We start from the raw sequence: 25,387 nt of genomic DNA, 5'->3' as shown, positions 1-25,387 counted from the left end.
GGCTTTTTTTGTTTTCATTTTCATTGACTTATGATTGTTTTCATTTTGTTTGGACGTGAGCGTTATTTCCACAATATACGAACATACATTCACATTTATGATTTATTTTTTAAAAGATATGACTTTCTTTGAAAGATGCATGAATATTTCTTTGTGCATTTTTCTAAAAAAATGAGCATGTATATCTACTTACGTGGACACTTTTTAAAAGTTTCCACAACATAAATTTTTATTAAAAAATACTTTTTACAATACTTTTCCTAAAATTTGTTGAATGTAAAACCAAATTTTTTTTTGAACAGCAACAAGCTAAAAGTGTCACGTGATGGGCGTCCCATTTAGGAGGCATCATGCAATCACCCAGCAGTCCCTTCACACACCGGACAAGACCCGCGAGTCCAAATGGGACAGATTTTAATGTATGACATATGCGCATTATGCGTGGGTTTTCTGCTAGAATTTTTCACACCCTTTGTATGTATATTTTCATGAATTTGAAGATGCTACATTACTGTTGCACCCATGGAGCTTTTTTTAGTGTCAAGGGGGCGGGGCGGGGAGGCGCCTCCCATGAATATTTTTATTTTATAAAAATGCTAACCTTGTGGCTTGGGAAAGAGTTTGTAGGGGTTTAGCGAGAGGAAAGTTGGTCGCGTCATAGACCTGTCTGGCCCCTAAGTTCGGAAGATCTCAAGCGATTTGACCAAAACTTGAGATCGTCCCTAATATTTAGACATGCTATTGGGGTGGGTACATTTTGCTACCTAGACACCTTTGCATTTCTAGCATCCCATATTTTCCACATAGTGATGAGCAGAACGAAGGTGGCGATTGCCTGGAAAACCATGTGCTGGATCTACTGTCTAGATGTTGTCGAAGGGGCTGGCCGAGGGGGCGATGTTGATAGCGCGTCAAACATTCCTTGCAGTGGTGCAAGTGAAGAAGAAATGAACTTATGTACTTAATCATGGTATTGCATGTAGGGCAGTCCATGGATCATGGAAGCAATGATTTTCTTTTTCTTGTGCAGGTTTTGGCGTGTGTTCAGTCGGTCGAGGTAAAGGAGCCAACCAAAAATCTTAACCTTTGAAGAAACTTTGGAAGCCTAGATGGCCTCTTGCTTGGGGTTTGTAATCCGTTGCATGATAGATTTGTAAGCTCACTTGATGGTGAAGTTGGAGCCATCAAGCAACATTCTCCTATCGCTAATTTGTTGCCACCGGGATTAGCAGATTACGCAAGGCAAGTTCGCTGCCATCATGTAGCATGATACTATCTAGCCTAGCATGTTGGTTGGTGTGGTGATTGAATAGAGCTGGAACGTAGTTGCCAGTGGTTCACGCAGAAGTCAATTCTCAAACTATCCAAACCAAACACGTTTAATTTTGAGGTTTCTTGCAGATGGGCTTATAAAAAAAGAAGAAATTCTCTGTTGATATGAATAGTCTATTATTCCTATTAAGACAGAATGTCACAGCTTGTTGGTGGAGTCCCCCCCCCCTTCCCCCCCCCCTCCCTCCCTAAAAACAATGTTGGTAGAGTTTTTTTGTTTTGACACAGAGACTTGTTGCTTGAATCGGGTGCGAGCTTAAAAGCGTAAATACAAAATCGTTGTGTCAAATCAGACGATGACTGAGATCGACCTTTTTAAATAAGAGAAATCAAAGCATCCTCTTTCCACCAACTTTAGTTTTGTTTATTTTACAATTTTTGACTAGTGCACGCATATTTATTTTTATAAGACGTTTCCAGAGACCTAATACATCTTACTCCCTCCTTCCATCTATATAGGGCCTAATACTTTTTTCAAGACCGTCTTTGACTATTGACAAGATTAATAGTACATGACATGCATAATGTGAAAATTATATCATTGAAAGTTTCTTTCACATACGAATTTGACGATGTACTTTGTGTAAATTACATGTCAGATATTATTGCTTTAACATTTGATAAAAGTTAGCCTCAAAAAATGCATTAGACCTTATATAGATGAAAGGATGGAGTACACAAGTTTACAGAGGGAATATCACAGTGGGAAGTGGGAAGGAATAAAGCGGCCAAAATGATATGCCGGCTCAGTCTTTCGGAGGTGCTCATAGGATAAAGTGTGTGTGTGTGCGTTCATAGGGGTGAGTGTATGCGCGTGTATATGAGCGCTTGTGTCTGTACTGATGCTAAAAAAAAATACATCTTACTCCAAAAGTTTACAGAGGGAATATCACAGTGGGGAGGAATAAAGCGGCCAAAATGCTATATTCCGCCAAGTAAACGAAAATGAAGGGAGTTATAAGCGGCAAAATGTGCCATAGCTTTCGAGCAGGAGGCCGATTCCCGTGCCACGAGCTAACAATAATAGGCATAAAATGGTTACATTTCCCATCGGGAAATAGTAGCTTTTGGATCTTCCCCGGCATTGTGTGGACGCCGGCCACTACTTTCCAAGCCCGGCCTCACGAGCATCACCGCGTCGACGTCCGATTCCCGTCCCGGTCCAAAACCTTCTCCCATTTCGCGCAGCGGGGCCGCGCCCGGACGGCGACGTCCGCCCCGCCCCGCCCCGCCCGACCCGACCCCGTCCCGTCCTCTCCTCTCGTCTCCTTCCCCAAACTCTATCGGCAATCGGTGCGGCCTATCCTCCCCCGCGCGCGTCTCCGCCACCCAAATCCCTCCGCTCCCACCCATAAACTTATCCAAAACCGGCCGCCCCACCCCGCTCCAGCCCAGCCCCGCGCCCAACGCGATCGCCCCAGGCCTCCCCGCGCTGCTGCAGCAATGCCGGCCCTCGGGACGCTCTCCGCCGGCGGCGCCGCCGCCGGCGTCGCAGGCCTGCTCCGCCTCCGCCGCGGCCCCGCCCTCGCCTCGCCCCTGCCGGCCGCCGCCCGCGCTGGCGCCGTCCACGACGGCGCCCAGCTCGTCTGGGGCCGCCAGCTCCGCCCGGCCCTTGTCCTCCCCGCCGGCCTGCTCCCGCTCCAGGCCTCCAAGAGGCTCACGCTCCGCCCGCCCGCCGCCTCCGCCGAGCCCGCCGGGTGAGTGATCGTTCTCTACCGCCACGTCTGCACGCTGGAAGCTTCTGGAAACGCCTCTGGCCGGCCGTTTTGTTTAGTTGCACACAGTTTGGTTTCCTCGCTCCCACGCGCCGCGCGGAAAAAAAAATTCACCCACATTTGCGCCGCTGCACATGCGAGCGGCACGACTTCAAATATTCTGGTCCCACCTGCAGCCACACTGATCGCTGATCGGTGGGGCTCACAGCCACAAAATCCGTGCTCTGTGCGTGGGAGTGCGCTTTTAACAATTTTATTACTTTCTGATGACTGTGGTTGCAACAGGGAGGCCAAGTCGCCAGGGTTGCTGGAGAAGTACCCTGCAATCACCACCGGCTTCTTCTTCTTCATGTGGTACGTTCTCGCTGCCTCACTCAACAGCAACACGGCCACCCTTTGGCTTTCGTGGATCGATCTTGCAGTGATTTTATTCAGCTAATTTGTGCATTCTGGCGCAAGTGATCCTGCAGGTACTTCCTGAACGTCATATTCAACATCCTCAACAAGAAGATCTACAACTACTTCCCCTACCCATAGTAAGTGTGTCATATGCTGATATGCATCCTTGCCTTTGTTTTGAAACGATGAAGATCAGCGACTGTGACTGGGTTGCAACTTACACTGGAAAATGGCACTGCTGATTGCAGCTTTGTTTCGGTGATCCATCTACTTGTGGGAGTTGTGTACTGCCTCCTCAGCTGGGCCGTTGGTCTCCCGAAGCGTGCGGTAATTCGAACCATCTTGCTGTAGCATTGTGTTTTCTTTGAGAATTCACACAGTGGTCAGAATGGTCCTCAGTTGATGGGTCTCCTGTAAATTCATAAAAGTTCAGCGGCCTCACTGAGACTGTAGGAACAAAGATTTCATAAAAGTTTATGAATATTGTTCAACTGATAGGCTTCCTGTAAATTTCATTATAATGTTGCACTCATGGATCATATGCCACTGCCATGTTTAAGCCTCTGCATAAAATGTAGGAAATCTTACAATTTCTGGTTTTAAAAAAGAATTGCAGTTGTTAAGTAAATTGTAGAGACTCTTTATTTGAACCGTAAAGCAAATCTGTTGTTCTTTGTGTGGTCAATGAGCTTAAACTAAACTTGATCCACCCTTCATCTTTTCATACATTAGAAAAGTATGCGTTCATTAGAATAGCATGCCTCTATATTGACAACATATTAGAAGAATTTATCATATCAATAGCTGCTTCTGATCAAGGCCATGTTTCTTATCTTGAAATTTGCATAAAAATTAACACAAATTACCGCTATCTTCCGTAGCCTATCAATGCAACGCTCCTGAAGCTGCTCTTTCCGGTGGCATTGTGCCATGCTCTTGGTCATGTCACAAGCAACGTGTCCTTTGCTACTGTTGCAGTCTCGTTTGCCCACACTATTAAAGGTGCCTCTTTCATGTGCAGATTTCAGTTTGGAGTTCTCTTGTCCCTTTTCTGTTTTATATGCTAATTCTTCTGTGTTACATAATTGCTATGCAGCTTTGGAGCCCTTCTTCAATGCAGCTGCTACCCAGTTTGTCCTTGGACAGACAGTTCCCTTGTCTCTGTGGTTGTCTCTTGCCCCTGTTGTGCTTGGTAATTTCTCAATTAAGCCTTCTGTTACCAGTTTGCTAGTAAAGCTGTAGAAATTAATTTTTAGTATAAGAAACCAGTTAAAATTATTGGATACAGTGATTAAAAGACCGATAATACCTTGATCAGACAAGTTTCTCTAGTGGCACAATTCCTTTCCTGTCATTGTTATCATTTTTCACTTGATAGCATGTGCTAAATAGTACTAGTAACTTCTTTGGTCCATGCCTTTTTCTTCTTCAACCTATTTAACTACTTGAACATGACCAGGTGTTTCAATGGCATCCCTCACTGAACTGTCATTTAGCTGGAAGGGTTTCATCAATGCTATGATCTCTAACATCTCGTTCACTTACCGGAGTATTTATTCCAAGAAAGCCATGGTTTGTGCCTGTTTTCTTCTTGTCGCTTGACTCCTCATCTTTTGTTGCCTTTTGGGCTGTTGCTGTTCAATTCCTTTGTTTTTACTAACCATTTTTGTCGTTGCAGACTGACATGGATAGCACCAACGTGTATGCTTACATCTCAATAATTGCTCTAGTTGTCTGCATACCACCTGCACTTATTGTAAGTGTGATAAATATAGCCCAAACAAAAAAGGTTTCTTGTGTTATGCTTCACGTTTCTTATTTTGAATGACCAACCTTGCAGATTGAAGGACCACAGCTAATGCAGTATGGATTAAACGATGCAATTGCAAAAGTAGGAATGACAAAATTTGTATCAGATCTTTTCCTGGTGGGATTGTTCTACCATCTCTATAATCAGGTAACCAGTTGCATAGGCTCTTGTTGGAATAATTAGGTGTGGCATTTGAGCTTTCTCATGGCATTACACCATACCATTTGTAATAACATGAGCCATACAATGACTTTACCGGCATCTGTTTCTTATGCAATGTAGAGATCAACATTTAGCAGCAGTTGATCGTGATGTTGCCAGACTAGCACATTCCATTTTTGATGGTTTCATCTGTTATAATCCGTTACATGGCTCATGGCAGATTGCTACAAACACTTTGGAACGGGTGGCCCCTCTGACACATGCTGTTGGCAATGTGTTGAAAAGGGTTTTCGTCATTGGTTTCTCGATCATCATTTTTGGTAAATAAAATGTCCCATTATTTATTATGACTAAATATTATTTGCCCAATTGTCCTTTTTTCTGTGGCATGGGTTTATGCCTAGTTTTAACCCTTGCTAAATCTTGTGTGAGCAGGCAACAAAATTACCACACAGACTGGAATCGGGACTTGCGTTGCAATAGCTGGTGTTGCCCTCTACTCGTACATCAAAGCTAAGATCGAGGAGGAGAAAAGGGTAAGCTTCCCCTCAATTATTCCGGTATCTCCTAATCTGAATACATGTAAAGAGGAACCAATATGAGCTGTTTCTAACTGGAATATGATTATACAGCTTTGGCAACATTGAACGACCAAATAAATTGAAAGTTTTCTTGATTAATCCAAGCAACATAACATATTTTTCTGTTCTTGGTTACCCCAGGAAAGGTAATTTACTAAAAATAATTCTTCCTCTTGGTTACCCCAAGAACATATCGCATATTTTTCTAATCAACCAAGACCCTCAAAAGGTCAAAATCAGCTAGTCAAAGAGTATAAATAACAAGATGAAAACCTTTCAACAATTGGATTGGTATGGTCAATGCTAACCATGGTTGTAGAGAAGACAAATATGGAGTTATAAACATTTTTTCCTTGTATGATCCAAGAGCCATGTTAATGCCGCAATCTTATTTATCTTGCTCAAATCTTTGCAGGCGAAGGCCGCCTGATGAGGTGACTGCTGTGAATATGGTCTGATGGTTTCCGGCGCTCGAGTTGCATTGCCTCGGAGACGACATGGACGGATCTCTTCTTCGTTATTTGTTTTTTGTTTTTCAGTTATCTGCTAAAGTGTTCCCTTGTGAGGTCAAACAGCTACATTGCAGATGGTAAGACTGGTTGTTTCCATCAGATGAGAGAGCTCAGATGTGCAGTAATAAACGCTCGTACTTGTAAAGGCTTTTGGTTTTGTGTGTGAGGACCGAGTTATCTTCTTTGTACCCTTCCTTTCGTTAGTTCTTCTGCTATGCAATGTTGGACTCAGACCATCAAGTCTTCTGTGCTGTGTCTCTAGCTCTCTTTTTTTTTACTTTCTGACACGCCTCGTCAGTTAGACCATATACACTCATCCTCCATACACACGTTTGATATGCAAGTTTAGCAGAGAATGGTGTTAGGGCATCTCGACCCTCAAAATGGTCACAGGTATTTGCCTGGGGCCTCTCCAGACTCGTCCGTAGACATGAATACAGAAGCCGACCATCCAATGATGTCCCTTAAATGCCTGTCTTTGTTTTTTTTCCCCAAGTCCGCAATACTCAAGATAATAATAGAAAATGGCATATTTCATCAATAAATAACATGTAAGTATCCCTTAGTACAACAATAGTTTAAATATAAATATTACATCTGAGATAACTGGATGTTCAACAAGTTTTTCAAATTCATCGATTTTAAATTCAACGATACTTGAGTCAACCGCATATGTCGTCTCATGCATTGTGCCCCATAAGTTTCATCAAACAATGTATGAATGTAAATTGCCAGCCCTTAGTTCTGTGGTAGTGCATGACAGCGCGTCCAAGCTATACAAGGGGGTGATTATCGAGTTGCAATATTTAGTGAATGCATGACCAACATGTAGAGCAGCAGAAAGCAAAAACTTACAATCTACATGGTTGAAGAGCCTGGTGGGCACTTTCTCTCCACTTGTGTAATCTACTGCGACCATTGATGGCCTAGCAACTTCACATTGCGTTCATGGATCACGTGCTAAGTCGTAAGGCGTGAATGACTTTGCTCATGAAATGAAGCATGCATGTTTTTCCAAAAGGTTGAGCCCCCTTGCCTCATGCCTACAAAGTCCGCAGACATCCAACAATGCCCGGGTGGCGGCCAAAGAGATAGAGGAGGATGCAGATGCTGAGCAAGGGAGAATCAGGGACGGAGTGAAAGAAAAATGGCCCAACATATTGGACACTTTCGGACGTATGTGGGCATCCACAGGAGGATGCGGATTCTGAGCAAGGAAGAAACATGGACGGAGTGAAAGAAAAATGGCCCAACCGTATTGGAATTCAGACACGTTCAGGTGGAGCGGCTCGTCCATGGATTTTCCTTTCTTCTGCTACAATTTCACTCAAAGGGGAGAATGTGGGCGTTTTGAGAGTCAACGTTGGACACGCCCTTACTTTAAAAATCCAGACTTCCCTGTGCTCTATATAATAGAGATGGTCTAGCTGACGAAGCTCATGTATAGCATAAATTGGTTCTGAGAATGCATCAGACTTCCCGTGTCATTTGTACACTAAATTGGTACTGAGAATGCACCATAGTTCCTATGTCATTTGTACACAGGACCATAGCTAGTTCAAATATATATAACACAGCGGAATTATCCTGACACAACAGGGGACAAAATCTGTATAACGTTTCTGGACTCAAACCTTCCTGCAATCCCGAGGAAGAACAGATTAAAACATTGACAACAACCAGCCTGGTCACATATGTGAAAAAGCCTCTACCAAGTTATGGGGAAAAACAACACATAGAATGACAACATCATTTCTACAGGTATGTAAACGGAATAACCAAGACCAATTCCGCTCATTGTCCAAACCGGACAGATAGAAATCTACCTAGCCACATGCTGGAGATATTCACAGTCGCTTTCATCAGTCTATAGAAAATGGCACACAGGGCTAAGAACCCAACAGCCTTTTGATCCCAGCTTTCTGGTCAGATGTCAGCCTGGAAGGGAACTTGATGCTGAACTTAACGCGCAGATTTCCCTTCTTACAGGGCTCCTTGGGTATTGGCATCCCCTCTCCAGGGATCACCTCTTCATAGCTAGGGTGGATTACCGAGTTAACTTGTCTAGACAAGCTCCGCCCGTCGAGCGTTGTGAGTTGCACGGTATAGCCAGTCAATGCTTCCACCAAGGAGATCTTCTGTGTCATGACAAGATCGTTTCCTTCCCTGGTGAAAACATCATGGGGCTTCTCTTCAATGATGAAGACAATATCAGCAGGCATCATGCTTGGAGATTCATTTCCCTTTTCAGGGAAGGTGATCTTTGTCCCCTTCTTCCAACCGGGCTTCACATCTATCGTCAGAATTTCTTCTACCTGTGAAACTCTCCTGAAAATGTAAGTAAAATTAGCAAGCGGGCACCAATAAAGCATGGTCCTGAAACAATACATTGATATCTTTATGTCAAAGCATAACACAAGGTATTCACAAGAACATAGCCACACAGCTAAATATATTTAAACACCATCCATAAAATTTTTGCCTAACATAAGCAAACATCAACACAATGCACACACCCTTAGGGTGGAAATGACAACCATGAAGACATAACAATTTCAGAAGTGTCTCTTAAAGACACATCAAAGCTAGACCACCTGATGCCTATGCAGCCTGCACTGTAGAATGACCTATGCAGGGCTTCACTATCACATGAAAAAATGGTTAACAAGAATACCCACCTGGGCACTGACTACAGAAAATTAGGCAACAATTAATATGCATATACATGAACCTAGCCCTTTTTCGAATGTTCTCTACGTGTTAGCAAAGCAGACCAACTGGAAAAAGATCAGAAGGTATTCACAAGGGAAAGATGAAAAGCTATCCTAAAAGGAAACATGTAACGACCATCTCTTCAGAGAAAACGTGTCAGAAAACAGGTGTTATTTGGCATGTCCAGATTTTTTAACAAACTGTACAGCAGAATCCGAGTCGGATTCTGACACTCACGTCCGCATCCAAGTACGCCCATGCAGAACATACTATAACAACAGCACTTGCATTTTTTTTGGCAAGTTAATCTGTTGTTACATAATTTACAACATACATAAGTGTTAACTATTGTCACCACTAGCACTAAAATTAGATTAGTTATCCGTTTTCCCAACTATTGTTACATAATTTACAACATAAGTGTTAACTATTGTCACCACTTGCACTAAAATTAGATTAGTTATCCGTTTTCCCCACCTATGTGAAGAATAAAAAGTCAATCCAAAAAAATTCCCAACTTGGATAGCCGAATCCGAGTCGGATTCCGACTTGTATCAGTGTACAAGTAAAACTCATGAAAAACATGCTATTCATACTGCATAGCTGTAAGATTGAATAGAAAGAGTGAGCAATGAAGAGACTGGTTTCTTGTGCTCAGCAAGGAAATAAGAAAATCAAAAGGACTGCTGCAGTTATTAATAGCTATCATAGGTATCATCCCTGTGCTACAAAAACTATACAAATACCAGATAATCTATGGCTCAAAACAAATTCTCAATTCTATCCAGAAAGTATAAAGCCAGCCGCTAAACAACAAAATGCAACTTAGCTTCACAAGGCCATCTTGATAAGTTGACTACTATGAAAAAATTACACTGCTATTTCTAATAGTTGAGTGGAAACTAAATTAATTTGTCACAACAATAGTGGACACACACAGGCCATAGAAACTAAATTAATTTGTCACAACAACAGTGGACACACACAGCCCATTGAAGAACAATATGCTTGCTCCAAATAAAAGTTTCTAATGCAATTAATTCACCACCGATAATCCGTTGAATCCCTATAGCCTATAGGAGGTTACATACCGCGATTTCTCACATCGACGTGCTTAGATGAAAAGTTCAGGAAATTCAAGGAAGCTTACCCACTGGTCTCTATGACCTCTCTTGAGATTTTCATCTTTTTGGCCACACCCTTATACAAATCCGCAAGGGTCACTGAAAGCTGATTCTCAATGGGTGCTGGTTTGTGTGATGGGCGCGGCATATTGCCGGCAGAACCCTCTGCAAATCGCTTAGCGAGATACTCGTTGCTAAACACGCCCCCACCATAAGATCTTGGTTCCCCTCTCATGCTGCCACCCGGCATGCCACCCAGGAAGGAAGGCCCAGAAAATCCAAAAAACTCAGCAAATATATCATCCGCACTCCTCGGATTGAAGTGAAATGAGGTTGACTGGCCACCACCAGGGTAGAAAGAAGATGCACCAGGACCTCCTGCCCCTGGAGGCGGCTGTCCCTTGAGCCCTTCTTCCCCTAGCTGGTCATATATTGTGCGTTTCTGGAAGTCGCTAAGGACCTGAAAGGTCATAAGGCAACACATAGCATCAATGCACATTTATAGTAAATGGCTGGAAGTAGAGTCTTAAGTCTTAACTAATTATTGGAAGTTAAACTTGCTAAAAAATGGCAGGATCCGGTCCAAAATATCGTTTCTAAACTGTACAACAGAAAATACCAACCAATGAACAATGTAGTAATTGCCAATTTAACCATGACAGATGCTTGCGCTAAAAGATGCCAAAGGAGTGGATTAATGTTTGCATCAACAGATAAGTGTCTTTGAACTTGCAACAGTTGTTTAGGGTCCCTACTTAACATTATTTCTAACTCCCGGATTCTAAACAAAGATGCAATGCAATTCTACCTATCTCCAGCGTACACAATTAAAAGTTTAAAGGATAGCAGATCATATCGCTGGGTGCAGTAAGACCTACAGCAACAACAAAGGGCATACACCATTATGTCCAAACTTGCACTTGAAGGAAATCTTTCCATCAGACAGACCTACCGCAAGGACTGTCGATCTGAATTGATCGCATACACAGATACACAAGGATCAAAACGTGAACTTTCATGATTGGCGATGAACAGATTTCGCTAACTGTTCAAGAGCGGAAGAAAAAGGAAATCTAATCTTGGCAGGAGGAGATCAAAAAAGAAAAGCAACCTCGTACGCCTCGGAGATCTGCTTGAACTTGGCCTCCGCCTCCTTCTTGGTGGTGGGGTTCTTGTCTGGGTGCCACCGCATGGCGAGCTTGCGGTAGGCCTTCTTGAGGTCGTCGTCGCTGGCGCCGCGGTCGACGCCGAGGACCTTGTAGTAGTCGACCCCCATCTCTTTGGGCGCCGGAGCTGCCGGCTCCGTCCGCCGGCGGCCGCCCCGCGTGGACGACGACTCTGCTGCCTTCCGCTTGGTTCCGCCGGCCCCTCGAATCTTGCCGGCCTTGTCGTCCCCGTCCCCTCACCGGAGAGGTTCGCTCGCTCCCTCGGTCGGTCTCCCTTATCGCACGCCGCTGCGCCGAGCCGTGGGTGGCCTCGGTGCCCGGTTCCGTCTCGTGCTCGTGACGGGAAAGGCGGCTCGCACCGGGTTGCGAGGAAATTAGTAAGGGATGGAAGCTTCCAGAAGCATGCCATACGTGTACAGGTAGATAGAATTCGGTCGCGGTTGGGCTCTGCGGCGCGGGCCGTCCGGTGGGACCTGTCAGCCCATCTATCTTTTGATGCGCTTGTGGTTAAGAATGTGCCCAGCAAAAAAAAGCCCGAATGATCATCAAAATAAAGAGCAAAAAACCCCAACTGACCCTTAACAAAAAAAGCCCGACTCAGGGCTCCTTTGGTTTGATTTGTATAAGTTGAAGATACTCTTTTTTTTAGGAAATGCCATTATGGCGATTTATATTTCATGTGAGAATAAAGATACATCGTTTGACAAAACGTCTACTAAAAACCTCGGAGGCTCCAACTTCTAGAGAATTATTCGAGAAGTCTCCAAGTTCCTAGAAAATATATCCGCCGCCATATTAGCCTCCCTAGGACAGTGATGAAAATATATCGAAAAAAAATGCGAGCTAAAAAGAGCATTCTTCATAGATTGCTGCCGCTGGGCCAAGGGAATTGCCGCCATTCTGCATGATCTCAATTACCTCCATACAATCCACCTCCACGTAGATTTTGTTGCAGCCCATATCATTAGCCAGAAGAAGCCCATCCCTAAGACCCCGAGCTTCTGCTGTCCCAACATCTTTCATGAACGGAATATCAACACAAGATGCAGCCAAGAAAAAAGTTGTGTCATCACGTAAACTTGCACCCGTACTTCCAGTACCTCTGTCTTGATCAAATGTAACATCAACATTGAGTTTAACTAGACCATCCAGCGGCTTGTTCCATCCATGTCTCCTGATTCTCATATTTTTGAATTGTGCATGTGTGAAGTTTTTTGCCAAAGCTAAAATTGCTTGTGCTGATCTCGTTGGCTCAAAAAGGAGCTCACCATGAGTGAACTGGCGACGCTCCCACCACACATACTAGACACCTATGGCCAGTAGATCATTGCGGTTAACATCAGCCACCAATGACTGAATTTGACTCCTGGACAGTAGCATATCCGCCGGCACAGACCCCCTTCCCTTTCAGATGTACATACCTCATTGATCAAGGGTCCCAGACCAAGAATTCGCCATATTTCTTGCACCCTTGGGCACAGAAACAAAGCGTGCCTAATTCTCTCATAGTCGGATGTACAAAGCAGGCATTGGGAACTACTCCCTTCTTTCCAGTTTATGGGCTCAATTCAAAAATCCCACCAACCAAGATAGATGGTGAGTGATGGAATACTTTTTGTAATTTGCAAAAGCACCCAATTAATGCTCTTGTTTTCCTCAAAAAATTATGTTTACCAATGTATTAATTGCAATGCATGCATGCATAAAGTACACACATTGGTCAATTTTCTCTTAATACTTGCATGCAACGATTTAATGCACCTTGGAATCTGAACTTGTGATGAGGAACAACCAAATTGAGCCTTATAAAATGAAAAAACTAAGATTTTGAGATAAGCCATATAAACCGAAAAGGAGGGAGTTGTTATCATATGCCTATTCGCAAGGACTCCGTAACAAGGAATTGCTCCAAGCAAAGCTCTCCACACATGGATTTTTATTTTTGTCGGCACACGCAATTTCCAAATGGTTCGCCAGACTGGACTAGTACTTGAGGCTTGAACTGAGTTTGTCATTCTCAACTTTCGTGGTAAGCCATTCTTCATGATAAGCCGGTCTAACAAAAAAATCCCACTTCTGTTAAAGTGCCATGAGACAAAATCATCCATCATACCCATTGCCAAAGGAATGTTCATAATTCGTTGCACATCAATAGGCCAAAATATATCATTTAATAACTGTTCATCCCACGTCCTTTTTTCGGCATCAATGAGTTCAGAAACTCTTATAATCAAAATTTTACCTCTCGATGTCATAACTTTCTGTGTAGGACTGCTCGGTATCCATGGATCTTCCCAGATCTTAATTTGAGAACCGTCGCCTACTCTCCAAGTAATTTCATAAGCACCGCCTCGTCAAGGTGGACCTCCTGAGGCCGACCCAAAGCTTGTAAGAGCATATATAATCAGGACTGACTAATTTTGATCCCCAAACATCCGTGGATGTGCTCGGTCAGTGACCGGGCGTGTCCGTTTTGAGTCTTTATTTGTGCATGCATGTAACCATGTCCCCTACATTCTCCCAAATTGCCCAGTCAAATGCATCTGATTGATGGGCATGAAGAAAGAGAAAATGTGGTCCGAGGTAGGCCGCATCCTACATAGAGGGCTGCCCGAACATCCTCATATCCTTCCCACATATGAATTGAATATAGGAATTTGTGGACTTACCGGACACGTTGGGACAAAGTGAGGGTTGTGCTTGGGCGACTCCTTTCCTCCCCTCATCTGTCCGAACAATGTTCAAGTTGTCTGATTAGACGTTTGAGAGGTCAGATTGTACACGTCCAGAGTAGATGCTAAGAATGCAAAATGGGTTGCACCCTAAAAAACTGGAGCTCATGTTAACTTTTAATCTCTCCGTTCCAAATTACTCGTCGCAGAAATGGATGTATCTAAAACTAAAATACATCTAGATACATCCATACCTGCGACAAATAATTCCGAACGGAGGAAGTACAATCGTTCGTTTCCCGTTTCAACCATCCAGATTCATATAAGAGATACATATGAAGTTGTGTCAGGGTCGTGAAAAGCATCGTCCTAAAATGTCTCGAGAAAGAACATGTTTTGCCTCTACGCGGCGTCGTTTATTTAGGTGAGACGTGGGAAGGAAACACGACCAAATCATATCTCCGGCCTCTCGTTCAGCAAGCATGCAAACTACTCCCTCTGTCCGGAAATACTTACAATAAAAATATATGTATCTAGACGCATTTTAATTCTAGATACATCTACTTTTATTTATTTCTATGACAAGTAATTTCAGACGGAGGGAGTACAACTGAAAACAAGATGACAACATTTACTTCAGAAGTACAATTGAGCAGCCTAGCAGGGGATCTGCCTGATGAACCAGCGGATGACCTTGACGGGCATCTGGACGAGGCCCACCGCCAGGTTCGCCACCGCCGCGCAGCACACGCAGCACGGGCACACGCAGCTCAGCGCCGACCTACCAAGAGAAAACGAGTTCAGACACACACTCACGTTATGCTAACAAGCCGAAGCAGAGAAACCAAAGTTTAAGCCAATGTCGCAAGCACCCAGAAGATGGGGCTGGCATGCATGAGGGTCGAGGGAGCAGCCAGGAAGAGACGCGCACGCACCCGAGGATCCAGACGACGGCGCCGGCGAGCGAGAGCACTAACGCGAGGGCGGCGAACGGCAGGCCGATCAGGAGCCCCAGCGGCCGGCACTGCCAGCCGTCGTCGTCGCGACGACCATCGTCCGCCCCCATCGATCGATCTCCGGCTCCTCCAGCCGGTTGTTCTTCCGCAGCGTCCTACGTAGGTGCGTGTGCGAACTGGGAGGTTGGAACTATGCCCGAAACCGAGAAACCAAACGGTTGGTAAAGAACGCTGTGAATTGAACTCGAACTGCCAGCACCGAGTACGTGCGGTGCGGGGCGGGGGAACTCCACTCCGGAGAGTGGCGCAAAACCGAACGGGCAGCGTGCGTGGCAGTCCTTTCTTTTTCCCGCCAATCACAGCCTTTGGTATGTTTTGGTTAACTGTTCTTACCAAAGCGTAGAAGCTCGTCATGAGGTCGGTTGCCAGGTCCGCCTGGGATCCGGATGCGCCTGCGCGAACGACCACGAAAATGAATCCGATTTCGCCTCGTACAGTGTTTGCTCCGGTGCCGCGGCTTTAAGAGGGGGATATCGCCGCCCTGGTTTTCGCTTGCTCACACTGATTCAATCCCGAGTTTACCCGGTACTGAGTTTGCGAGGCGATCCGCTCCTGCTCAGAGCGCGGGTATGTTGGCGAACAGCATGGAGCCGATCATGGCGGCGGGCAGAGTGCCGTGCGCACAGGGGCAGGGCCATGAGCTGCAGCAAGATTTCAACTAGTGGACTTCGAGGCGACGTGCGAGAAGGACGCGCGGATCTACAGATCATCGAGTTCCCCGCCGTCCTCGTCGACGCCGCCACCGGCCGCCTCGAGTCCGCGTTTCGCCGCTACATCCGCCCGAAACACCACCCCGTGCTCACCCAGTTCTGCAGGGACCTCACCGGCATCCGGCAGGAGGACGTCGACGGCGGCGTCGACCTCGGCCAGGCGCTCCGGCTGCACGACGCTTGGCTGAGCGCGGCGACGACGGGGGGCAGGGGACAAGAGATGCGGCGGCCGATTGGCCGTCGTCACGTGGGGAGACTGGGATTGCCGCACCATGCTCGAGTTCGAGTGCCGCTTCAAGGGCATCGAGAAGCCCTCCTACTTCGATCAGTGGATCAACCTGAGGGTCCCCTTCCAGGCGGCGCTCGGCGGCGGAGGGCGGTTCACCCTGCAGGAGGCGGTCCGCGCGGCGGTACTGGACTGGGAGGGACGCCTGCACTGCGGGCTGGACGACGCGCGCAACACGGCGTGGCTTCTTGTCGAGCTCATGCTGCGCGGGGTCAAGATGAGCATTACCGGCTCGCTGGCGCCGCCACGACCGATCCAGCAGCAGCCGCCTCACACAAGCCCTTGCCGTGGCTCCTCAGCACTGGCGCCGCCGCCCATCCAGCAGCAGCAGCAGCCGCAGCCTCACGTAAGCACCTGCAGTGGCTCGTCTGTGACGTGCTTCTCCTACTGCGGCCAGCGGGTGGCGACCAGAGGAGGTGTGGTGTCGGTGCCGGGATCGATGCAGGGGAAGTGCTTCTTTGCGTGCGTCAATGGGTGCCGTGTGTTGTTCGTGTGTAGCAACTGAACGAGCCACGACATGAGTCTAGTATATGGAGTAGCATAATACGGTGCGTTGCCAACGATGTTTGACGAAACAAAGATGTACAGACTCTTCCAATAATAATTTATATATTTTCTTTATTATTTTACTATATGTAGAATAGGGCACTCTAGAATCAGACATACTCTACATGAGTCGCATGTTCCTTTCCATAGAGTTCTTCAAAAGTGTTAGATGAACGATGAAGTCACTAAACAAGTGAAAATAAATAATGCAGAAGAGTGATAATTATGAACGAGAATATTTCTTAGTTCAACATCAACAAGCATTTATAATTTATTCTTTATTAATTTTGTCTGGACGAGAGCTAATCGAGCTTATTTTTCTGGCTTTCACAGGCGGCACGGTGTTATACCATATACAAAAACATATATTTCATCACAGAGGGGTTCCATCGTGGTAGCATGCCACCAAGACGTAACATGTGTCATGTCAGAGTCTCTTCAAGCCTGGGCTTCTTTGTTGGAGGCTCTTTGATTAGTTCAGCACGCTCGGCAGTTTATCAGAAACATCGCCCAACTATATTAATATCAACCAAAAAAATGTAATAATGCATGCCAAAGAAATATGCATGGTCATCATGTGAGGATGCACATTGTATAGCACATGTTGTAAGTCATAGTTAACTTGGACATGGAACTGCAGATGGTAAATATATTTAGAGTCAAAAGAAGATTGCCACCCTGGCGCGGCGGGCTTGCTCGCCAACACGCACAAGCATCGATGGGACAATGCACGCGGCACCGTCGAGCTTGCCTTATCACCCCAACTCAGTGCGGCGCCCAACAGGCTGCGAGGCAACTAGGCTGGGGAGTTGTTGTCGTGATACGGTGCATCGACGGTGGTAACATGGTTGCGACATAAGTCTGCTTATCCGGGTGAAATTCGATATGAATGTCCCTAGGCTCCTCAAGCTCCCTCCTGTGATGACGTGTGAGGGAGTCCTGTATTAGGAGGTCTCCGGACAGCCGGACTATAACCTTTGACCGGATTGTTAGACTATGAAGATACTAAATTGAAGACTTCGTCTCGTGTCCAGATGAAACTCTACTTGGCGTGGAAGGCAAGCTAGACAATACGAATATGCATATCTCTTCTTTTGTAACCGACCTTGTGTAACCCTATCCCTCTCCGGTGTCTATATAAACCGGAGGGTTTTAGTCCGTAGGACAACAATAACATACAATCATACCATAGGCTAGCTTCTAGGGTTTAGCCTATCTGATCTCGTGGTAGATTACTCTTGTACTACCCATATCATCAATATTAGTCAAGCAGGACGTAGGGTTTTACCTCCATCAAGAGGGCCCGAACCTGGGTAAAACTTTGTGTCCCCTGCCTCTTGTTACCATCCGCCTAGACGCACAGTTCGGGACCCCCTACCCGAGATCCGCCGGTTTTGACACCGACATTGGTGCTTTCATTGAGAGTTCCTCTGTGTCGTCGCCGTTAGGCTTGATGGCTCCTTCTATCATCGTTAGCGATGCAGTCCAGGGTGAGACTTTTCTCCCCGGACAGATTTTTGTATTCGACGACTTTGCAGTGCGGGCCAATTCGCTTGGCCATCTGGAGCAGATTGAAAGCTACGCCCCTGGCCGTCAAGTCAGGTTTGGAAGCTTAAGCTACACGGCCGATATCCGCGGAGACTTTATCTTCGACGGATTCGAGCCTCTGCCTTGTGCGTCATGTTGGAAATATGCCCTAGAGGCAATAATAAAAGTATTATTATTATATTTCCTTGTTCATGATAATTGTCTTTTATTCATGCTATAACTGTATTATCCGGAAATCGTAATACACGTGTGAATACATAGACCACAATATGTCCCTAGTGAGCCTCTAGTTGACTAGCTCGTTGTGATCAACAGATAGTCATGGTTTCCTGGCTATGGACATTGGATGTCGTTGATAACGGGATCACATCATTAGGAGAATGATGTGATGGACAAGACCCAATCCTAAGACTAGCACAAAAGATCGTGTAGTTCATTTGCTAGAGCTTTGCCAATGTCAAGTATCTCTTCCTTTGACCATGAGATCGTGTAACTCCTGGATACCGTAGGAGTGCTTTGGGTGTATCAAACGTCACAACGTAACTGGGTGACTATAAAGGTGCACTACGGGTATCTCCGAAAGTATCTATTGTTTTATGCGGATCGAGACTAGGATTTGTCACTCCGTGTAAACGGAGAGGTATCTCTGGGCCCACTCGGTAGGACATCATCATATGCGCAATGTGACCAAGGAGTTGATCACGGGATGATGTGTTACGGAACGAGTAAAGTGACTTGCCGGTAACGAGATTGAACAAGGTATTGGATACCGATGATCGAATCTCGGGCAAGTAAAATACCGCTAGACAAACGGAATTGTATACGGGATCGATTGAGTCCTTGACATCGTGGTTCATCCGATGAGATCATCGTGGAACATGTGGGAGCCAACATGGGTATCCAGATCCCGCTGTTGGTTATTGACTGGAGAACGTCTCGGTCATGTCTGCATGTCTCCCGAACCCATAGGGTCTACACACTTAAGGTTCGATGACGCTAGGGTTATAAAGGAAGCTTGTATGTGGTTACCGAATGTTGTTCGGAGTCCCAGATGAGATCCCGGACGTCACGAGGAGTTCCGGAATGGTCCGGAGGTAAAGATTTATATATAGGAAGTCCTGTTTCGGGGTCATCGGTATTGTACCGGGACCACCGGAAGGGTCCCGGGGGCCCACCGGGTGGGGCCACCTGCCCCGGGGGGCCACATGGGCTGTAGGGGGTGCGCCTTGGCCTACATGGGCCAAGGGCACCAGCCCCAAGAGGCCCATGCGCCTAGGGAACCCTAGAGGGAAGAGTCCTCGAGGGGGAAGGCACCTCCGAGGTGCCTTGGGGAGGATGGACTCCTCCCCCCTCTTGGCCGCCGCACCAGATGCCATCTGGAGGCTGGCCGCCACCCCTTGGGGTGGGAAACCCTAAAGGGGGCGCAGCCCCCTTCCCCCCTATATATATGAGGCCTAGGGGCTGCCCATAACACGCGATTTGATCTCTCGTTGGTGCAGCCCTGCCCCTCTCCCTCCTCCTCCTCTCCCATGGTGCTTGGCGAAGCCCTGCGGGATTGCCACGCTCCTCCACCACCACCACGCCGTTGTGCTGCTATTGGATGGAGTCTTCCTCAACCTCTCCCTCTCTCCTTGCTGGATCAAGGCGTGGGAGACGTCACCGGGCTGTACGTGTGTTGAACGCGGAGGTGCCGTCCGTTCGGCACTTGGTCATCGGTGATTTGAATCACGACGAGTACGACTCCATCAACCCCGTTCACTTGAACGCTTCCGCTTAGCGATCTACAAGGGTATGTAGATGCACTCTCCTTTCTACTCGTTGTTGGTCTCTCCATAGATAGATCTTGGTGATACGTAGGAAATTTTTTGAATTTCTGCTACGTTCCCCAACAGTGGCATCATGAGCTAGGTCTATTGCGTAGATTCTTTGCACGAGTAGAACACAAAGTAGTTGTGGGCGTTGATGTTGTTCAATATGCTTACCGTTACTAGTCCAATCTTGTTTCGACGGTATTGTGGGATGAAGCGGCCCGGACCGACCTTACACGTACTCTTACGTGAGACAGGTTCCACCGATTGACATGCACTTGGTGCATAAGGTGGCTAGCGGGTGCCAGTCTCTCCCACTTTAGTCGGAACGGATTCGATGAAAAGGGTCCTTATGAAGGGTAAATATCAATTGGCATATCACGTTGTGGTCTTGCGTAGGTAAGAAACGTTCTTGCTAGAAACCCATAGCAGCCACGTAAAACATGCAACAACAATTAGAGGACGTCTAACTTGTTTTTGCAGGGTATGCTTTGTGATGTGATATGGCCAAGAAGAATGTGATGAATGATATGTGATGTATGAGATTGATCATGTTCTTGTAATAGGATTCACGACTTGCATGTCGATGAGTATGACAACCGGCAGGAGCCATAGGAGTTGTCTTTATTTTTTGTATGACCTGCGTGTCATTGAAGAACGCCATGTAACTTACTTTACTTTATTGCTAAACGCGTTAGCCATAGAAGTAGAAGTAGTCGTTGGCGTGACAACTTCATGAAGACACGATGATGGAGATCATGATGATGGAGATCATGGTGTCATGCCGGTGACGATGATGATCATGGAGCCCCGAAGATGAAGATCAAAAGGAGCAAAATGATATTGGCCATATCATGTCACTATTTGATTGCATGTGATGTTTATCATGTTTATGCATCTTGTATGCTTAGAACGACGGTAGTAAATAAGATGATCCCTTACAACAATTTCAAGAAGTGTTCTCCCCTAACTGTGCACCGTTGCTACAGTTCGTCGCTTCTAAGCACCACGTGATGATCGGGTGTGATGGATTCTTACGTTCACATACAACGGGTGTAAGACAGTTTTACACAGCGAAAACACTTAGGGTTAACTTGACGAGCCTAGCATGTGCAGACATGGCCTCGGAACACGGAGACCGAAAGGTCGAGCATGAGTCGTATAGCAGATACGATCAACATGAAGATGTTCACCGACGTTGGCTAGTCCGTCTCACGTGATGATCGGACACGACCTAGTTGACTCGGATCATGTGATCACTTAGATGACCAGAGGGATGTCTACCTGAGTGGGAGTTCATAAGATGAACTTAATTATCTTGAACATAGTCAAAAGACCTTTTTGCAAATTATGTCGTAGCTCGCGCTTTAGTTCTACTGTTTTAGATATGTTCCTAGAGAAAATATAGTTGAAAGTTGATAGTAGCAATTATGCGGACAGTAGAAAGCTTATGTCCTTAATGCACCGCTTAGTGTGCTGAACCCCAAACGTCGTTTGTGGATGTTGCGAACATCGGACATACACGTTTTGATAACTACGTGATAGTTCAGTTAAATGGTTTAAGTAGAGGCACCAAAGACGTTTTTTTTGAAACATCGCGGAACATATGAGATGTTTCGAGGGCTGAAATTGGGATTTCAGGCTCGTGCCCATGTCAAGAGGTATAAGACCTCCGACGATTTTCTGAGCCTGCAAACTAAGGGAGAAAAGCTCAATCGTTGAGCTTGTGCTCAGATTGTCTGAGTACAACAATCGCTTGAATCGAGTGGGAGTTGATCTTCCAGATCAGATAGTGATGTTTCCCCAAAGTCATTGCCACCAAGTTGCTAGAGCTTCGTGATGAACTATAACATATCAGGGATAGATATGATGATCCTTGAGGTATTCGCGATGTTTGACACCGCGAAAGTAGAAATCAAGAAGGAGCATCAATTGTTGATGGTTGGTGAAACCACTAGTTTCAAGAAGGGCAAGGGCAAGAAGGGATACTTCATGAAACGGCAAATCAGCTGCTGCACCAATGAAGAAACCCGGGGTTGAACCCAAACCCGAGACTAAGTGCTTCTGTAATAAGGGGAACAACCACTGGAGCAAGATTACCCTAGATAATTGGTACATGAGAAGGCTGGCAAGGTCGATAGAAGTATATTGGATATACATTATGTTAATGTGTACTTTACTAGTACTCCTAGTAGCACCAGGGTATTAGATACCGGTTCGGTTGCTAAGTGTTAGTAACTCGAAATAAAAGCTACGGAATAAAACGGAGACTGGCTAAAGGTGAGCTAACGATATGTGTTGGAAGTGTTTCCAAGTTTGATGTGATCTAACATCGCATGCTCCCTCTACCATCAAGACTAGTGTTAAACCTGAATAAGTGCTCTTGCACCTAAAGGAATGGTTTATTGAATCTCGATCGTAGTGATACACATTTTCATGCCAAAAGATATAAGATAGTAATGATAGTACCACTTACTTGTGGCACTGCCATGTAAGTCAAAATGGTATAAAACGCATGAAGAAGCTCCATGTTGATGGATCTTTGGACTCACTCATTTTTGAAAAGTCTGAGACATGCGAACCATGTCTATTGGTATATATGCATGAAGAAGCTCCATGCAAATGGACCGTTCGGACTCACTTGATTTTGAATCACTTGAGATATGCAAATCATACCACATAGGCAAGATGACTGAAAAGCCTCGGTTTCAATAAGATGGAACAAGATAGCAACTTGTTGGAAGTAACACATTTTGATGTGTGCAGTCCAATGAGTGCTGAGGCATGCAGTGAATATCGTTATGTTCTTACTTCACAGATGATTCGAGTAGATGTTGAGAATATTTACTTGATGAAACACAAGTCTGAATTATTGAATGGTTCAAGCAATTTCAGAGTGAAGTAGCAGATCATTGTGACAAGAGGATAAAATGTCTATGATATGATCATAGAGATGAATATCTGAGTTACAAGTTTTGGCACACAATTAAGACATTGTGGAAATTGTTTCGCAATTAATACCGCCTAGAACACCATAGTGTGATGGTGTGTCTGAGCATCATAGTTGCACCCTATTGGATATGGTGCGTACCATGATGTCTCTTATCAAATTACCACTATTGTTCATGGGTTAGGCATTAGAGACAACCACATTCACTTTAAATAGGGCACCACGTAATTCCGTTGAGATGACACCGTATGAATTATGGTTTAGAGAAACCTAAGTTATCGTTTCTTAAATGTTTGGGGCTGCGACGCTTATGTGAAAAAGTTTCAGGATTGATAAGCTCGAACCCAAAGCGGATAAAATGCATCTTCATAGGACACCCAAAACAGTTGGGTATACCTCCTAATTCAGATCCGAAAGCAATATGAATTGTTTCTAGAATTGGGTCCTTTCTCGAGGAAAGGTTTCTCTCGAAAGAGTTGAGTGGGAGGATGGTGGAGACTTGATGAGGTTATTGAACCGTCTCTTCAACTAGTGTGTGGCAGGGCACAGGAAGTTGTTCCTGTGGCACCTACACCAATTGAAGTGGAAGCTTATGATATTGATCATGAAACTTCGGATCAAGTCACTACCAAACCTCGTAGGACGACAAGGACACGTACTACTTCGGAGTGGTAAGGTGATCCTGTCTTGAAGGTCATGTTGCTAGACAACAATGAACCTACGAGCTATGGAGAGCGATGGTGGGCCCGGATTCCGATAAATGGCTCGAGGCCATAAAATCCGAGAACGGATCCATGGACTTTGGTGGACTTGCCCGATGATCGGCAAGCCATTAAGATAAATGGATCTTTAAGAAGAAGACGGACGTGGATGGTAATGTCACCATCCATGAAGCTCGACTTGTGGCAAAAAGTTTTTCACAAGTTCAAGGAGTTGACTACGATGAGATTTTCTCATCCGTAGCGATGCTTAAGTCCGTCGGATTCATGTTAGCATTAGCTGTATTTATGAAATCTGGCAGATGGATATCAAAACGAGTTTCCTTACCAGTTTTCGTGAGGAAAGGTTGTATGCAATACAATCAGAAAAGTTTTGTCGATCCTAAGGATGCTAAAAGGTATGCTAGCTCCAGCGATCCTTTTAAGGACTGGAGTAAGCATCTCGGAGTTGGAATGTACGCTTTGATGAGATGATCAAAGATTTGGATTTATACAAAGTTTATGAGAAACTTGTATTTCCAAAGAAGTGAGTGGGAGCACTATAGAATTTCTGATGAGTATATGTTGTTGACATATTGTTGATCAGAAATGACGTAGAATTTCTGGAAAGCATATAGGGTCATTTTGAAAGTGTTTTTCAATGGAAAGCCTGGATTAAGCTACTTGAACATTGAGCATCAAGATCTATAAGGATAGATCAAAATGCTTAATAATACTTTCAAATGAGCACATACCTTGACATGATCTTGAAGGTGTTCAAGATGGACCAGTCAAAGAAGGAGTTCTTGCCTGAGTTGTAAGGTACGAAGTTAAGACTTAAAGCTCGACCACGGCAGAATAGAGAGAAAGGACGAATGTCGTCCCCTATGCTTAAGACGTAGGCTCTTCAGTATGCTATGCTGTGTACCGCACCTGAAGTGTGCCTTGCCATGAGTCAGTCAAGGGGTACAAGAGTGATCCAAGAATGGCTCACAGGACAGCGGTCAAAGTTATCCTTAGTAACTAGTGGACTAAGGAATTTTCTCGATTATGGAGGTAGTAAAAGAGTTCGTCGTAAAAGTTACGACGATGCAAGCTTGACACCTATCCGGATAGCTCTGAGTAGAGAGACCGGATACATATAATGGAGCAATAATTTAGAATAGCTCCAAGTAGAACAGTTGTTTGGAATAGCTCCAAATAGAGCGTGGTAGCTGCATCTAGGAGATGACATAGAGATTTGTAAAGCACACACGGATCTGAAAGGTTCAGACCTGTTGACTAAAACCTCTCTCACAAGCAACATGATCAAACATAAAACTCATTGAGTGTTAATCACATAGTGATGTGAACTAGACTACTGACTCTAGTAAACTCTTGGGTATTAGTCACATGGCGATGTGACCTGTGAGTGTTAATCACATGGCGATGTGAACTAGACTATTGACTCTAGTGCAAGTGGGAGACTGTTGGAAATATGCCCTAGAGCCAATAATAAAAGTATTATTATTATATTTCCTTGTTCATGATAATTGTCTTTTATTCATGCTATAACTGTATTATCCGGAAATCGTAATACACGTGTGAATACATAGACCACAATATGTCCCTAGTGAGCCTCTAGTTGACTAGCTCGTTGT

The 25,387-nt window shown here is 45.2% G+C and overlaps 3 protein-coding genes and 1 pseudogene across 3 annotated transcripts; 2 read left to right on the top strand and 2 right to left on the bottom strand.

Moving 5' to 3' along the window:
• Positions 1-2,660: 2,660 nt before the first annotated feature.
• LOC123060852 (triose phosphate/phosphate translocator TPT, chloroplastic) lies at positions 2,661-6,751 on the top strand. The gene is made up of 12 exons (XM_044483712.1): positions 2,661-3,029; positions 3,333-3,401; positions 3,518-3,583; positions 3,695-3,773; positions 4,328-4,448; positions 4,543-4,638; positions 4,906-5,018; positions 5,125-5,202; positions 5,287-5,403; positions 5,639-5,738; positions 5,854-5,954; positions 6,415-6,751. The coding sequence occupies exons 1-12, from the start codon at positions 2,776-2,778 to the stop codon at positions 6,427-6,429; spliced, it is 1,209 nt and encodes a 402-aa protein (XP_044339647.1). The 5' UTR covers positions 2,661-2,775; the 3' UTR covers positions 6,430-6,751.
• A 1,370-nt stretch (positions 6,752-8,121) lies between these two features.
• On the bottom strand, positions 8,122-11,884 carry LOC123060851 (dnaJ homolog subfamily B member 4). The gene is made up of 3 exons (XM_044483710.1): positions 11,459-11,884; positions 10,374-10,807; positions 8,122-8,839 (listed from the first exon to the last, which is right to left on the bottom strand). The coding sequence occupies exons 1-3, from the start codon at positions 11,621-11,623 to the stop codon at positions 8,401-8,403; spliced, it is 1,038 nt and encodes a 345-aa protein (XP_044339645.1). The 5' UTR covers positions 11,624-11,884; the 3' UTR covers positions 8,122-8,400.
• Positions 11,885-14,548: 2,664 nt separating this feature from the next.
• On the bottom strand, positions 14,549-15,350 carry LOC123058192 (signaling peptide TAXIMIN 2). Its single transcript, XM_044480996.1, has 2 exons — positions 15,121-15,350; positions 14,549-14,966 (listed from the first exon to the last, which is right to left on the bottom strand). Exons 1-2 carry the CDS (start codon positions 15,249-15,251, stop codon positions 14,843-14,845), a joined length of 255 nt encoding a protein of 84 aa, XP_044336931.1. The 5' UTR covers positions 15,252-15,350; the 3' UTR covers positions 14,549-14,842.
• A 203-nt stretch (positions 15,351-15,553) lies between these two features.
• Positions 15,554-16,782, top strand: LOC123056864 (ERI1 exoribonuclease 2-like; annotated as a pseudogene).
• The last annotated feature ends 8,605 nt before the right edge of the window (positions 16,783-25,387 follow it).

This window comes from Triticum aestivum, chromosome 3A, assembly GCF_018294505.1.
Source record: "Triticum aestivum cultivar Chinese Spring chromosome 3A, IWGSC CS RefSeq v2.1, whole genome shotgun sequence".
Taxonomy (NCBI): domain Eukaryota; kingdom Viridiplantae; phylum Streptophyta; class Magnoliopsida; order Poales; family Poaceae; genus Triticum; species Triticum aestivum.
The sequence above is the reverse complement of the archived record's forward strand: the minus strand, read 5'-3'. Positions and strand labels throughout refer to the sequence as shown.